Genomic DNA, 16,496 nt, shown 5'->3' on the forward strand with positions numbered 1-16,496 from the left:
ATGTAGTGATCTGTGTGCATGTAGACAATGGATAACTTCCATTGTTATTTCAGGATCTATGGAAATGATGAATTGCATGGGAGCGGTGATAAATGTTTTATTGTTGCCAGCCTCCCGATCACTAGGCCTTTCAACCATCAACCTTATATGTTCCTTTTACCTCCTCTCAGTGCAGTACTTTATCTCTTATTCCCTGGTTAATTTTGATTAATTTATACTGATGTAAGAAATGCAGAACATGAATGATATTCATAGATCATATTAACCTCTATTTGAGAGAGGGCTTCCTTTAAGTCCCAAAAACACTTATGAACAGCTTCAGCATTTTGCAGGCGTTTTCTTCGTTGCTTAGTTAGTTCTTGAAGTTCTTCCCAAGATGCCCTTTAAAACAAAACAAAAAAATAATTATATATGTATATATCACACACAAAAACAAACCAATAGCAGAATGGTTCAGAGGTTAACCCTTTCAGGACCGGGCCATTTTTCACCTTTCTGCTCAGGCCATTTTTAGCAAATCTGGCATGTGTCACTTTATGTGGTAATAAATTTAAGACGCTTTTACTTATCCAAGACATTCTGAGATTGTTTTCTCGTCACATATTGTACACCATGACAGTGGTAAATTGAGTCAAAAAATTCAATTTTTAATTTATAAAAAAAATACCAAATTTACCAAAAATGTTGAATAATTTGCAAATTTCCAAATTTTAATTCCTCTACTTTTATAATAGACAGTAATACCTCCAAAAATAGTTATTACTTTACATTCCCCATATGTCTACTTCATGTTTGGATCATTTTGAAAATGACATTTCATTTTTTTCAAGGCTTAGAAGTTTAGAAGCAAATCTTAAAGTTTTTAAGAACATTTCCAAACCTCAATTTTTTCAGGACCAGTTCAGTTATGAAGTCACTTTCTGGGGCTTACATATTAGAAACCACCCATAAATCACCCCATTTTAGAAAATACACCCCTCAAGCTATTCAAAACGGATTTTACAAACTTTGTTAACCCTTTAGGTTCCCCACGAGAATTAAATAAAAATGGGAGTGAAATTTTAATCTATTTTTTCTGCAACACATCAAGGGTTAACAGCCAACCCTGAATCTGGAGTTTACAGAAACACCAAATGTGTGCTCAAAAACTGATGTATGGCCGCACAGCAGGCTTCAGAGTGGAAGGAGCACCATAAAGCTTTTGGAGAGCCGATTTAGCTGGAATGGTAATTGGGTGGCTCTACAGTGGAAACCCCCAAAAAGTTACCCCATTCCAGAAACAACACCCCTCAAGGAATATTTCAAGGTGTGTAGTGAGCACTTTGACCCATCGGGCGTTTCACAGAATTAGGAAATGCTTGGCTGTGAAAATTTTTAATTTTTCCAGAAAAAGTTGCTTTACACCCACATTTTTCACTTTCATAAGGGGTAACAGGACAAAATGCACCCCACATTTTGTTCCCCATTTCCCCCCGAGTATCTGTTCAAAAAATTTTGTATGGGCGCATGGCTGGGCTCTAGAGTCAAACAGCTAAATATGGATTTTGCTGACCTGAATTGGCAGACATGTATTTTAGGTGCCATGTCGCAATAAATAAATTCCTGAGGGCCCCAGAAATTAAAAACCCCAATAAATGACCCCATTTCGGAGAGAAAAACCCCAATAAATGACCCCATTTCGGAAAGAGCGGGGGTACCATTTTAAGTGGTGGAAAGGGTACTTTTCAGCAAACAGGTGTCTCACAGAAGGCAGAAATACTAGAGAAAGGATTTCAAAGCACACATTTGTAAAAATGAAAAATTACTAGCAGACCCCAATTTTTCACTTTCACAAGGGGTTAAAGGAGAAAATGCACCACAGTATATGTTCCCCATTCAGGAAACACCCCATATGTGCTTGTAGCCTGCTGTATGGGCACACAGCAGGCAAATGGCAAAATATGAATTTTGCTGACAGGCCTGAATAAACAGACATGGATTTTAGCTGCCATGTCGCATTAAATAAATTTTCTGAGGTCCCCAGAAATGAAAAACCCCAAAGCACACAAAATAAAAAATACTAGCAGACCCCAGTTTTTCACTTTCACAAGGAGTTAAAAGAGAAAATGCACCCCATTTTCTCCTCTTTTTGTAAACACCCCATATGTGCTTGTAGCCTGCTGTATTGGCACACAGCAGGTCTCTAGAGGCAAAGTGCAAAAACTGGTTTTGCAGGCCTGAATAAACAATAAAAGACATGGATTTTAGCTGCCATGTCGCATTAAATAAATTTCCTGAGGTCCCCAGAAATGAAAAACCCCAACAAGTGACCCCATTTCGGAATGAGCACCCCCCAAACAGACATTTTAAGTGGTGGAAAGGGTACTTTTCAGCAAATAGGTGTCTCACAGAAGGCAGAAATACTAGAGAAAGGATTTCAAAGCATACAAAATAAAAAAATAAAAATTACTAGCAGACCCTAATTTTTCACGTTCACAGGGGTTAAAGGAGAAAATGCACCACAGTATATGTTCCCCATTTTCTCCCCATTCAGGAAACCCCCCATATGTGCTTGTAGCCTGCTGTATTGGTGCACAGCAGGTCTCTAGAGGCAAAGTGCAAAAACTGGTTTTCGCAGGCCTGAATAAACAGACATGTATTTTAGCTGCCATGTCACATTAAAAAAATTCCTGAGGTCTCCAGAAATTAAAAAACCCCAAGAAGTGACCCCTTTTTGGAAATTGCACCCCCGTACAAACATTTTAAGGGGTGGAAAGGGCACGGTTGTCTCACAGGAAAAAAAATGTAGTGGTTGTTGAAAAGTGGACATGCAAGCGAGGTGGACTAAATCAGAGATATAAAGTGGAAATATTACAGGGAGCATAAAGGATGAAATTCAATTAATACTCCATGGATGTGTGTTAGATTCTGAAACACTCCTGCATACATAGGCCAGGTTTTTTCAGGGCAGGTTTCACAGTGGTAAATGGTGTCTTTCCTTATCCCCCTTTTGGAACACACCCTGCATCTTTTTTGGGTCCGTCTCTTCCTTGCTGTCTGGGGGACTTGACCTGGAAAATGTTGCCCTGGTACAACACGGGCACCGTAACTTCCTGAAGTACTGGGACCCTCCCCGGCCTGGGTTTGAAAAATTAGGGCCTTGATTACCACCTCTTGGAACTTAAGGAAAGTTCCTCTGTGGCCTGCAGAATAAAATAGCATGTACGCATTGCACATTGCCACCTGTACAATGTGTATGGCAAGCTTTTTGTACCACACTTTTGTTTTTCATGTGGCACTGTAGGGCTTTATAAGTTGATCTGCAAGATCCACCCCTCCCATGTGCCTGTTGTAGTCCAGAATGCAAACTGGTTTGGGGGTAGTGGTTGTGGTACCAGGTACAGGGGCAGAAGAGCTGGCGTTAGTGTGAATGTTGCAAAGAAAAAAAGGGGGTTAGTCAGCACATCCCAGTGCGCAGGTGCACGTTGCCATGGCTGAAAACACAACATAGAACAAAACATACAATGCAAACCAAATAAAGTACAAAAATTAATTATATTGCTATGCTTATAAATTAGAGATGCTTGGCAAATCATTTTGTACAAAATTATTTGAGCCCGTCTGCCACCTGTCAAGGCGATCTCTGTAAGACGGGAATCTAACACTAAGTTCAACCTGTTAAGTGCCTTGACAGCGACCATGAAGTTCAGGGGGTGTAGGTTCCACATGCATGCTGGGCCCTATATGCAGCACAAGTCCCCAAAATGTCATCACCTCTGCTGTACTTACTGGGGTCCAACCTAGGGGTCTAGCATATGGCGAAGTAGGGTTCTGGGAAATAAATTGCCTGGCATATAAATTTGTTTGGGTCACCATCAAATTTATAAAATCTTCTGAGAACAAGATTTGAAAAAAAATCAATTTCTGTGAAGCCCGTACAGTCAATTTGGATTCCAGAGTTTCCCACAAACTCTGGAATTTGGGGCTGATAATCGTCAGGGGGGTGGGGTCCATAAGGGTTCACTCTGGGGGGCTGCCTCCGCTGCAACCCTGGGGCACCTTCTAGAGGGTCCCTCATCAGCGGATGATGATGATGATGATGAGGGCGTAGAGGAATAGAGAAAAGTGGCATCCTCTTCTCCCTCACTGGCAGACTCAGTATCGGAGGCAAGCATGGCGTATGCCTCTTCAGCTTAGTATACATGTTGGGATGGATGGGCCATTTTTATTTTATTGGGGTGGGATGTATGAAACATGTAAACCTTTATTTAGTGTGGTGTGTGTATGTAGTGTTTTCACACGTGAAGAGGCTTGTAATAAATTTGAAATTAAATTTAGAAGTTGTAAAAAAAAAAAAAAAAGTATTTTCTGCACAAAAAAAAAAAACTTGCAGTGCAAACTCAGCTGACACAATCAGTAATGGACACTACTGATTAGTGCTCATTGGTTGCAAAATGCATGTACGCAGATGGTGCGTTTATGCAAAAACCTAAACTCACACTAACTGAAATTTATATATATATATATATATATATATATATATATATATATATAACTAACTACCACTAACTGCAGGTCTTTTTTCACACCCAAAAAAATAAAAAAAATAATGGTGCCGCAACTCCCTCCTCGATCGTTCCCCAGAGCCCTGTGGACTTTGCGCCGTACATGTACAGCGCTGGGAGTTAAGGGGTTAAATGAAAATTCTATTTTCTTCATTATTTTATATAATGAGGTATAAAGCTAGACAAGGGACTACAGTTTTTGGCCAATGAAACGATCGGGACATGAACAGAGTCATGGGTTTACAGGTTAATTTTTTTTTAAATTGCTGTGTGGTAATTTACAACTCTATTTTTTACAAGACAAAAATGGCAACTTGTGAATCCAGCCATATGCAGAGAGCAGAGGCTCTGCTTACTTTTACGAGATCCTTTTGTCATCCAGGAGTGCAGCACGTTGAGCACTTTAAAGAATAACCTGGGCAGCCATATGAGCCGCTGTAGGATCCAACTGACTAATCAGTAAGTGATTATTTATTCAGTGTTCACTGGTAATGGCGGTATGGTAACCCCGCAAAACCCCCCTGCCGTTAACAATGCAGGATGAATAAACAGTTTCTTATGAGTTAATTGAATACCACCTTGACTTGCATAGTCATGCAGTCCTTGCCGCACCATGTGTACCCTCATTATATACTGTAGATCATTTTAAAATTTTATATGTGAATATTCTATGGTTTTCTGGATGTCATTTTCAGAAGTCACTCCATGTATTCTACTTCCTGTCCATGATATTTAACTTGTTCCTTGGTTTGGACTCAGCCTCACTAGACTTTCTCAGTCAGACCATTCACTGCGGCCAGAGAGGGAAGTGGGTGAGTGACTCAATTAGAGCATCATACATTACACGGGTAAGTGCAATGCTCTTCTGTGGACAGGAAAGCTCTAAACTGAGCAGAGACAAACCCGCGGACAGGTGAGTGGTGTTTTTTATGTTAAGAGACACAAGTTAGGACCCCAGGAGCGGTAAGCTCTAAGGCCGGACAACCCCCTTTAATTTTCAATAGCACAGTACGAAGAAAGTGAAAAAGAAATGTAGCCAAAAATTCTTTGAAAATTGTTTTCTATGAACATTGAATATAAAAAAAATACATTTTCTAATGGAAGTGTCCCTTTACATTATTCAGCACAGAAATACCAAATTAAACCGCCTATTTTTGCTGTGTATATAAATGTTAAAATAACTCATACAAAAAGATAACTCAATTAGGATAATGGAATCAACACCTTTGACCCTATGCTGGGTATAATGACCTCTGACCCCATGCTGGGTATAATTACCAGATGTTGATTCAGTTACATATTTATTCCCAGAGAATTCTTGTACAGTCACTCAGAATTGAGAAAGCTCGTTGGAAGAACGAGTGAAACGTTTTCAAGAAATCTACAGTACGTCCAGTTGCCTTGATTTATTCTTTACAGTCATACAAAAAGAAGTGACCGTCTTGTCGGTGTCGTATCTCGCTGCTGAAGAACTTATCCTGTCCTTCTGTATGCCTGAAATAATTATCTAATTACAGCTTCTATTCCGGAACAGTCAGCAATTGCCAATATAATTCTAAATTAGAATGAAACACTGCCCTGAGATATACACTTAATCCCCGCTTTCTTGGCACTCATTCTTTCCATCTTCACCTGAGATTTTAGAGATACGTGTGAATATACAGAAGCGAGACAGGAAGCATTAACAAAAAAAATTTGGACTCACCTAGTGTGTGAAATGATAAACCACTGACAGCTGTTCCACAGCCAATGAACATGGCAAAACAACATACTTGTCTCCTGAATGTATGATTATTTATAAAGAAAGAACTAATGAGACAGAGCGGGAACACAGTCCCACTGACAAAGTAGTGTACTGTGCACCCATCACTTTATTTTACTGCTTTTATGGACAACTATGTAGGAGAGATCTTGTTCATTTCCCAAAGCATCTGGTAGCAAAGGTTATTTGCGCCGCAATCTTCAAATTTTCCCCGCTCACGTCAGGTCTAAAAAAGTGGACATGGCATCTCATTTATCGTTTTTTACGCCTCTTTTAGGCATAGAAACTGTCTAAATTTAAGCCAGCAAGGAAGCTGGCTTACATTAAGACCAGCGGTTGATGCGCCAAACCTATGTGGAAGACGGTGTCTCTACATAACTTCGGCAGATCTAGCGCAAGAGGTTATTAAGACCGACGTCTAAAACACTGATCTCAATAAATGACCCCCAATTAGAGATGGCCTCGCGGTTCCCCCAGCAGTCGTTTTGCGGCAAACGTTGCATGTTCGCGATTCGCCGAACATGCGAACATATGGAGAGATTTGCGCCCGCCATATTCTTTTACATTGTGAAGAACTTTGACCCATCACACATCCATCAGGTGGTACAGGACAGCCAATTGAGACGTTCCAGCACATGGACATACCCCCTACCTTATTAATAAACCTGATCTTGCCGCCATTTTACATTCAGTGTTTTGCCAGTGTAGGGAGAGGTCGCTGTGTGGAGCAGGGACAGAATGTTAGGGACACCATATGCTAGCTAATAGGGCCACAAAAGTCTTTTTAGGACTGGTATAGGTGTGCTATCTATATGTGTGATACAATAAGGGGTGCAATATACTTATAATATACTTTTAGAATGAGTCAAAAACACATAGATCTATATAGTGATCACCTGGAAGTCAGGGGGCTAGGGGCTTACTAGGGCCATTTGTATATAGGGTAAGGTTCCGGACGGGGTCGCTCTTATCAGGGCGGGTGGTCTGTGGTTGGGCTATCAGGGTCAGAATAGCACCCCCCTGTAGGGCAATATCAGGGACAGTTCTTTGCCCACCCTGTCCTTCAATACCACATCATCATCTAGCCCAGGGATGAATAGTTTTTGCTTTCCCTCCGGGATTCATGGATGTGCACTGGAGCCCCCCGGATTGTGGTAGGACATATGGTTTCTGATTTGGTGCCGCCGAGCACTTGTTATTGCCGACCATATCTATGTTTTTTGCTTAACTTTAATAATTTAATTTATTTTCATTTTGAGGGGTATCTTTTCCATTCACACGTCTGCAAAATGGGAACAGCTGCTTACTGACGGATAAACTGCTACCGTCAAACCACATTTATCACAGTCTTAAAGGGCCGATCATAAATCTGACTTAGCTAAAACGGACTTTAGCCATATGTGAAAGTGGAGTGAGCTGTCAGAGTAATAATAAATCTGGCCCCTTGTCTCTTTTCTCTCCTTCTCTATGGGTTTGAAAGGAACGAAAGGACCGACTAAATCTTCCCCTGGAGGAAAAATAAATAAATTGTACAGGAAATTTCTTCTTTTTGTCCGCTACTTTCTCGAACAACTCATACAATGATGAACCAAAAAGATATTCTCCTTCACAGAGCACCACATAAAGCCTCTTTTTTGACTGCAGATCCCCACTCCAGTTTTTCAGCCATAAGGCCCTGCATGCAGAATTGGTCAGAGCAGAGGTACGAGACGCTGACGTAATTGCATCTGCCGAGGCATCCGCCAAAAAATCTGCTGCTTTCTTAATAGTTCGAAGTCCTGCTAAAATTTCCTCCCTAAGACATTTTTTTATTTTATTGATCTTCTAGATACGACAACCAGATTATTAAGGAACGAGCAGTACAGGTTGAGGCAATAGAAGGTCTGAAGGAAGAAGTAGACACTTCCCAGGCCCCCTTTAACCCCTTAGGGACCGGGCTCATTTTCACCTTAAGGCTGGGTTCAGACCTGAGCGTATTTGATATGCGCGTTTAACGCGCGTTTTTATGCGCGGTTTTTGCAATAGTAAACGCGCGTTTGACGCGCATTTGTGTGATTGACTGCAGTGTCCTATGGCCACAAACGCGCGTCAAAACGCCCCAAAGAAGCTCAAGAACTTGTTTATGCGTCGGGCGTTTTTCAGCGCGTTCAAACGCGCTGTAAAACGCTCGAGTGAGAACCAGGGCCATAGGGAAGCATTGGTTTTCATGTGTTGAGCGTTTTACAGCGCGTTTGAACGCGCTGTAAAACGCTCAAGTGTGACCCCAGCCTAAGGACCAGGACATCTGACCAGTGTCACTTTATGTGGTGATGACTTTAAAACGCTTTGACTTATCCAGGCCATTCTGATATAGTTTTTTCATCACAAATTGTACTTCATGACACTGGTAAAATGGAGTAAAAAAAACAACATTTTTATTTATAAATAAAATACGAAAATTTGCCAAAAATTTGGAAAAATTGGCAAATTTCCAAGTTTCAATTTCTCTACTTCTATAATACATAGTAATACTTACAAAAATAGTTATTACTTTACATTCCCCATATGTCTACTTCATGTTTGGATCATTTTGGGAATGATATTTTATTTTTTGGGGATGTTACAAGGCTTAGAAGTTTAGAAGCAAATCTTGAAAGTTTTCCGAAATTTTCAAAAACCCACTTTTTAAGGACCAGTTCAGGTCTGAAGTCATTTTGTGAGGCTTACATAATAGAAACCACCCATAAATAACCCCATTCTAGAAACTACACCCCTCAAGGTATTCAAAACTGATTTTACAAACTTTTAATAATTTTTTTCCGGTTACAAAGCAAGGGTTAACAGCCAAACAAAACTCAATATCTATGGCTCTGATTCTGTAGTTCACAGAAACACCCCATATGTGGTTGTAAACCGCTGTACGGGCACACGGCAGGGCGCAGAAGGAAAGGAATGCCATACGGTTTTTGGAAGGCAGGTTTTGCTGGACTGTTTTTTGACAACATGTCCCATTTGAAGCACCCCTGATGCACCCCTAGAGTAGAAACTCCAAAAATGTGACCCCATTTTGGAAACTACAGGATAAGGTGGCAGTTTTGTTGGTAATATTTTAGGGTATATATGATTTTTGGTTGCTCTATATTACACTTTTTGTGAGGCAAGGTAACAAGAAATAGCTGTTTTGGCACTGTTTTTATTTTTGGTTATTTACAACATTCATCTGACAGGTTAGATCATGTGGTATTTTTATAGACCAGGTTGTCACGGACGCGGCGATACCAAATATATATACTATTTTTTTTATTTATATAAGTTTTACACAATGATTTCATTTTTGAAACAAAAAAAAAATATATATGTTTTAGTGTCTCCAAAGTCTGAAAGCCATAGGTTTTTCAGTTTTTGGGCGATTATCTTGGAAAGGGTATGATTTTTGTGAGATGAGATGACTGTTTGATTGGCACTATTTTGGGGTGCGTATGACTTTTTGATCGCTTGCTATTACACTTTTGGTGATGTAAGGTGACCAAAATTGCTTTTTTTCCACTTTTTTTTTTTTACGGTGTTCATCTGAGGGGTTAGGTCATGTGATATTTTTATAGAGGAGGTTATTACGGACGTGGCGATACCTAATATGTATACTTTTTATTTATTTATGTAAGTTTTACACAATGATTTCATTTTTTAAACAAAAATAAATCATGTTTTAGTCTTTCCATAGTCTGAGAGCCATAGTTTTTTCAGTTTTTGGGCGATTATCTTGGGTAGGGTATGATTTTTGTGGGATGAGATGACTGTTTGATTGGCACTATTTTGGGGTGCGTATGACTTTTTGATCGCTTGCTATTACACTTTTTGTGATGTAAGGTGACAAAAATTGTTTTTTTTCCACTTTTTTTTTTTTACGGTGTTCATCTGAGGGGTTAGGTCATGTGATATTTTTATAGAGGAGGTTATTAAGGATGGGGCGATACCTAATATGTATACTTTTTTTAATTTACTTAAGTTTTACACAATAACAGCTTTTTTAGTGTCTCCATATTCTGAGCCATAGTTTTTTTTTTTTTTTTGGGCGATTGTCTTAGGTAGGGGCTCATTTTTTGCAGGATGAGGTGACAGTTAGATTGGTACTATTTTGGTGGTCATACGCCTTTTTGGTCGCTTGCTGTTGTACTTTTTGTGATGTAAGGTGACAAAAAAATTGTTTATTTAGCACAGTTTTTATTTTTTACAGTATTCATCTTAGGGGTTAGATCATGTGATATGTTTATAGAGCCAGTCGATATGGACGCGGCGATACCTAATATCGCAGAAGACTGAAGATTCTCTCACGGCTGACCCGTGCAATGTCCTGAACGCGCACGCCTCCGCGCATGCGCCATGTTGAATTCTTCCTGGCCAGTCTAGTACAGAGCCGCGCACGCGTACTATACAGGCCAGGAATAAGTCACCATGGCGCATGCGCGGCGGCGTGCGCGTTCAGGACATTGCGTGGCCCGGCCGGGAGAGAATCTTCAGTCTTCTGCGCAAGTGCGGCCCGGCGGGATTCGACAGGAGAGGTGGCCGTAACCAGGGGAGACCACAGACAACATTAGGCAAGAGGGGACTTATTTTCTAAAAAAGGGTGGGAATTGGCTACTAACATGTATTTAGAAAAATAATCACTGTCAAATCATTAACAGATTTAACAGTGATCATTAAGATGAGAATACCCCTTTAAGGACACATGACATACCGGTACGTCATGTGTAGTTCCGATCACCGCCGCCCAGCGGTCGGTGATCGGAACAAGGTGCCTGCTCAAATCATTGAGCAGGCACCCGGGGACAATGCGCTGGTGGGTCCTGTGACCCTGTACCCCCCCCCCCCCCCCCGTGTCCGCGATCGCCGAAAACCGCAGGTCAGTTCAGACCTGCGGTTTGCGGCTTTTCCAGGTTGCGGCGGTTGGCGGTGCCATCGGGTCCCCGTGGGGCTGTAGGGGGGACCCGATGGCATGGAAGGCAGCGCCATGCCTTCCTGAGGCATCGTCGCTGGCTTCCTGTGACGAGCCGGGAGAAGCGCAAGCGCGGCCCGGCCGGGAGAAGAATCCAGGAAGTGAACGTCGCGCTCAAGGAAGGTAAGTATGAAAAGGGAAGATGAGAATACCCCTTTAAGTAATGGGACATCATGCCGTACCAGTACGTCATGTGTCCGGAACAGGTTAAAAAACTATCAGCTTTTTTATCGAAGGGATATTTTAATGATCCCATGTCTTCAAAAGGTAAGGATGTCTTTTTAGCTATTTTGGAAATCGCTACATCTATTTTAGGTGCTTTATTCCAGTAAGCTGCAACCTCCTTAGAAAAAGGATATTTTCTCTTTATATTTTTTGAAATATAAATCCTCTTGATAGGTCTTTTCCACTCCCCTCTAATCAATGCCGACACATTTTTATGAACCGGGAAAGATTTTAGATGTTTTGTTTCAAGGCCGACGAACATTATATCCTGCACTGATTTTGGTTCCTTAGAATCCTCCATTCCCATAGTTGATTCAACCGCTTTTAATAAACGATCTACATCCTCAATTGAAAAAAAGGGCCTTCCTATCTCCTTCCCTTCATTTCCAGAAGAGTAAGATGAGTCGTCCGAATAAAGATTCTCCAAGGATTGGAAATCTTCCCCCTCTTCTAAATCTGAGGAAACATTACTGAAAGCCTGCGGTTTCCTAGGCCTTAGATGTACTGATTTTTCTCGAAGCCAGAGACATGTCAATTTCGGATTTGACCAGCGACTGAAGACATTCATAAAATGATGGCGACTCCTCCGCCACCGTTTTATCAATGCAGGTCTGGCATAGCCTTTTTTCATAATCAGAAGCCAGGGAATATCTACATATAGCACATTCCTTATTTTGCTTTTTAGCCAAAGCTTTTTTAGGCTTTCCCAAGGCTGGAGTGGACACTGGATCTTTAGCTGTGTCCTTCCTTTCTTCCTCCATAGTGGATGCCAGCTGATTATCGCACTCCCAATTCAAAACGGTCCCGCTCTGTCAGGAACGCTGCTGCAAACACTTAATTCAGTGGAATAAACCGCCAGCAGCTCACTTCCGGGTTCTGTGCACTTATCTGCACCTGGCCCGACCTCATGTGATGCGTCATGGCACATACGTGCGCTCTAGGCCTCATTCTGGATTATAACTTCCTTCACTATAGAGCTGAGCAGGCGCTCCTCCCCCCGGCCAAGTGATGTTCTTCACGCTTAACTTCCTTTTCCAGACGTGCCCACGATGTATACTGGTGCCTTTTAATAGCACAGAAGCATCATGCCCGTCAGCGCTCAGGAGCCTCCAGGCATCACGCCTCCGCTGGCCCTACCGCGCACCACTGTGTCGCGTGTCAAGATCGGGGACCGCAGGTAACTAAGGGCAACCACGGGAAGAGAAGAATGTACTACAGGCTTGCCCTCCAAAGACAGGAAACCATACTGAAGTTGGAGGGGAGTCTCCGCCTTTTTGTACTTCAGGTTTCCCGTCTTTGGGGGCGGATCCTCTCTCTCGTGGTGCTGTCGTGGGTGAGGGGAAATTCATACTTTTGTCTAGCGCTGTTAGCCCATTTTCTACACCCCTCTACCACCAATGGAAAAAGCACCTCTTTTTCTAACTTTTTAAAAAGTTGCACTTGATCAATCTAGTGTACACCTAACTACCAACAAACTACAGTATACCCACTTTTCCGCCGTAAAATCACAAAAAGTTTTAAGTGCACTTGCCGGAATACTCAGAAACAATGGGGCATATTTACTAACAGTTTCACACTTTATATTGTCTAGGAACACAAATCACTGTCTTAATATTAGACATCTTTACTATTCTGGCACATGGACCTTTATAAATTTGGAATATCATAAATCCTGAGCAAGACTTACAACAGAATTATGTCAGTGCGTCAAAAACACTCTAGTCTAAGTTTACGCAACCTATAATTTGGCGGATTTTTGCCCCGAAAATGCTCCAAAATTTTTTGGCCCGTGGAGGTGCATTTAGGCCACACCTGTTCCATGAAGCCAAATCCCTTTTCTATAAAGCAACGACGAGATGAAAGATGCTTAGAAAACTCAGTAAACAGTTGGTAAATGTGATGCAAAGCATGCACGCCAGTTGTTTTTTTTTTTTGCAAAATGCACCAAAAAACTGGCACATTTTCAGTGGTAAATGCACCCCAATGTGTTAGGAAAACGGAGAGGAATGCAAAAGTACTTTCTGAATCCAAGAAACATATAGCAAACTATATAAGTAACTGGAATTATTTTACTACTAAAGTCAGGTGGACAGTTCTGGTTATGTGGAACTATCTGTACCTGGAACTGTCTATGATTGTCTTCATAACTAAACTATTACATTATCCTGCCAAGAAAGCACTTTGGAAGCCCATTACCGTAGCTCCTTTTGCTTTTGAACAATTTGCATAGAGTCAGAGTGTCCTCTGTCAAGAAGGCTATCCGCAAGTTGTTGGCATCCTGCCATCCTTTGTCCAGCTGTCTCCATCTGGTGCTGGAAGGTGTCAAACTTAGCCTGAAGTTGCTGCAAAAAAATAAATAAAAAATTACTGACAAAGTATTTTTTCCCCCACTGCTGTAATATCACTCAAAGTTTAACAAATGCAATAAAATTGAACAGCATCAGATAACCAAGAGCAATCGACTGTAGGTATTCTGTAGGTTAAAGGAGCTATTCACAGGAGAGATGATAAATGTCAGAGAGCGCTCCTCCAGTCCCATAGAGTCTAATCAAGTGGTGGACCGACATGGGGACTCGAGGACCCTCTATTCTGGGGATCACTGCTTTCTTCCAGAATTAGCACAACAGCTGTCTATGGGCTGTTTCTGGCAAGGTTCCACTGAAGTAAAAAATAGAATAAAGCAAAATAATTAGATTTTTGTACTTACCGTAAAATCTGTTTCTTTTCCGTTCATCGGGGGACACAGGCTTGACCATGGGACGTTACAGAGCAGTCCCAAGGATGGGCATAAACAAGAACCCTCCGGCCAATCAGAGAACCGCAGTCTGCAAAACTCTACGCCCCAGAGAAGTGTCAGAAATGCAAAGGTGTGCACTCTATAAAATTTGGAAAAGGTGTGCAAAGACGAACAGGTAGCCGCCTTGTATACCTGAAGGGTCGAAGTCCCATGATGCACTGCTCAAGAGGTCCCCACTGCCTGAGCAGAATGAGCAATAACCCGGAAGGGTGGGCCCGGTCACTGACGTGGTACGCTTCCACAATGGCCAAACTAATCCATTGGGAAATAGAAGTTTTAGGCGCAGCCAGCCCTCGTCTCAGCCCCTCTGGAATGACGAACAGGGAATCTGTCCGCCGGAAAGATGACATCTGGGACAGATAGATGCGAACAGCTCGTACGAAATCCAGAGTGTGGAGCGACTGCTCACGAGGATGAGACGAGTCAGGACAAAATGAAGGGAGAATGATATCTTCATTGAGCTGCGAGTTCCAACACCCTAAGGATGGAAGTGATTGCCACCAAAAAGGCCACCTTGTAGGACAGGAAACAAAGCAACACCTGCTGCAAAGGCTCAAACGGTGAAGACTAGAGAGCGCTGAGCACTAGAGTAAGATCCCAAGGATTCAATGGAGGAAGGAAAGGGGGCGCAGTGTGCGCAACCCCCTGCAGAAAGGTCCGAACTGCAGAAAGTGAAGCCAAGTTCCGCTAAAAAAAGAATGAAAAGAGCTGCAACTTGCCCTTTGAGGGAGCTGAGAGCCAGTCCCAAGTCCATGCCCGACTGCAGGAAAGACAAGAGTCGCGGCAATAAGAAACGAATGGGAGACAGCTGGTGACGCTCGTACCAACTAAAGTAGGACTTCCAGGTTCGGTGGTAGGTTCGGGAAGACGACGGCTTTCTGGTACAAATCATGGTCTGGACAACAGCATCCGAGAAACTACAAACCCTTACTACTACTTCAATAGCCATGCCGTTAAATGTAGAGACCCTAAATTCGGGTGGAAGATCGGTCCCTGCAACAAGAGGTCCTTCCGAAGAAGAAGACGCCAGGGTTAGTCGGCAAAGAGGGTGACTAGAGATGCGTGTCACACTCGGCGTGGCCAATAAGGGGCCATGAGAATGATGGGCAGACCTTCAGACCTGATTTTCCGGAGGAGATGTGGAATGAGTAGAAAAGGAGGGAACACTTAAGGAAATCACTAGGGCATCGCACTCAAGGGCCATGGGATCCCTGGATCGCGTGACGAAGTTCTCGACCTTGTGGTTGAGGCGGGAGGCCATGACATTCACGTCCGGCCGACCCCATCGCTCGCAGATGGCTTGAAAAACTTGCTGCCCTGGTGATTGAGGTATGCCACGGCCGTGGAGTTGTCGGACTGACCCGGAGATAGTCGGGTCCAATGCAGCAGAGAAAGACTAATTGGTCTCAATTCCAGAATGTTGATTGGAAGGCAGCGATCCTTGCGTGACCACATGCCTTGAATGGATAGATTTCCCAACACTTCCCCTCCCCCAACACCAGAGGCTTGCATCCGTTGTTAGCACTGCCCAACGAAGAGGAAGGAAAGAGCGGCCCGACGTCAGCATTGGGGAAACCAACCACGACCTGAGGGCCCGGCGGGTCGGGGCAGAGAGATGTATGGGCCGATCCAGGGAGTCTGGGTAACGGTCCCAATTGGTTAGAATCGCCCGCTGAAGAGTCCTGGTATGGAACTGAGCATAGGGAACTGCTTCAAAACGTTCCAGGGTGTCCAGGACTATGCGCAGGCTGCCCGCCGTTGCCCGGAATGACAGACCCTTTATCAGGATATCGTCTAAGTAAGGGATCGCCACTATACCCCTGGCATGGAGCAGGGCCATTACCGCCGCCAAAACCTTTGTAAAGACTTTGGGAGCTGTGGCCAGGCCGAAAGGGAGGTCCACAAACTGGTAGTGAAAGGGACCCACTGCGAACCGGAGAAATGTTTGGTGACTGATGCAGATGGGAACATGAAGATAAACATCCTTGATATCTATCGAGGACAGGGTACTCCCTAAGTTCCATGGACGCAATTACTGATCTCAGGGACTCCATCCGGAAGCAGCAGAGCCGAAGGAAGCGGTTGAGTGCCTTGAGGTCCAGAACGGGACGGAACGTTCCCTCCTTTTTGGGGACCACAAAGAGATTGGACTAGAACCCGCGAAAATAGTCTTGCACAGGAACCGGGACGATCACT

At 42.9% G+C, this 16,496-nt stretch overlaps 1 protein-coding gene across 1 annotated transcript in view; it reads right to left on the bottom strand.

Annotated features, from left to right (window-relative positions):
- Nucleotides 1-16,496, bottom strand: part of SPTBN5 (spectrin beta, non-erythrocytic 5) — a 255,561-nt gene that overhangs the window by 159,101 nt on the left and 79,964 nt on the right. Inside the window, exons 28-29 of the mRNA XM_040412759.1 lie at nt 13,700-13,845; nt 267-381 (exon numbers count right to left, since the gene is read on the bottom strand). Of these exons, the coding sequence (XP_040268693.1) occupies nt 267-381; nt 13,700-13,845 (261 nt within the window). The remainder of the gene's footprint in view (nt 1-266; nt 382-13,699; nt 13,846-16,496) is intronic.

The sequence above is a fragment of the Bufo bufo genome, chromosome 11 (genome assembly GCF_905171765.1).
Source record: "Bufo bufo chromosome 11, aBufBuf1.1, whole genome shotgun sequence".
In the NCBI taxonomy this organism is placed as follows: Eukaryota; Metazoa; Chordata; class Amphibia; order Anura; family Bufonidae; genus Bufo; species Bufo bufo.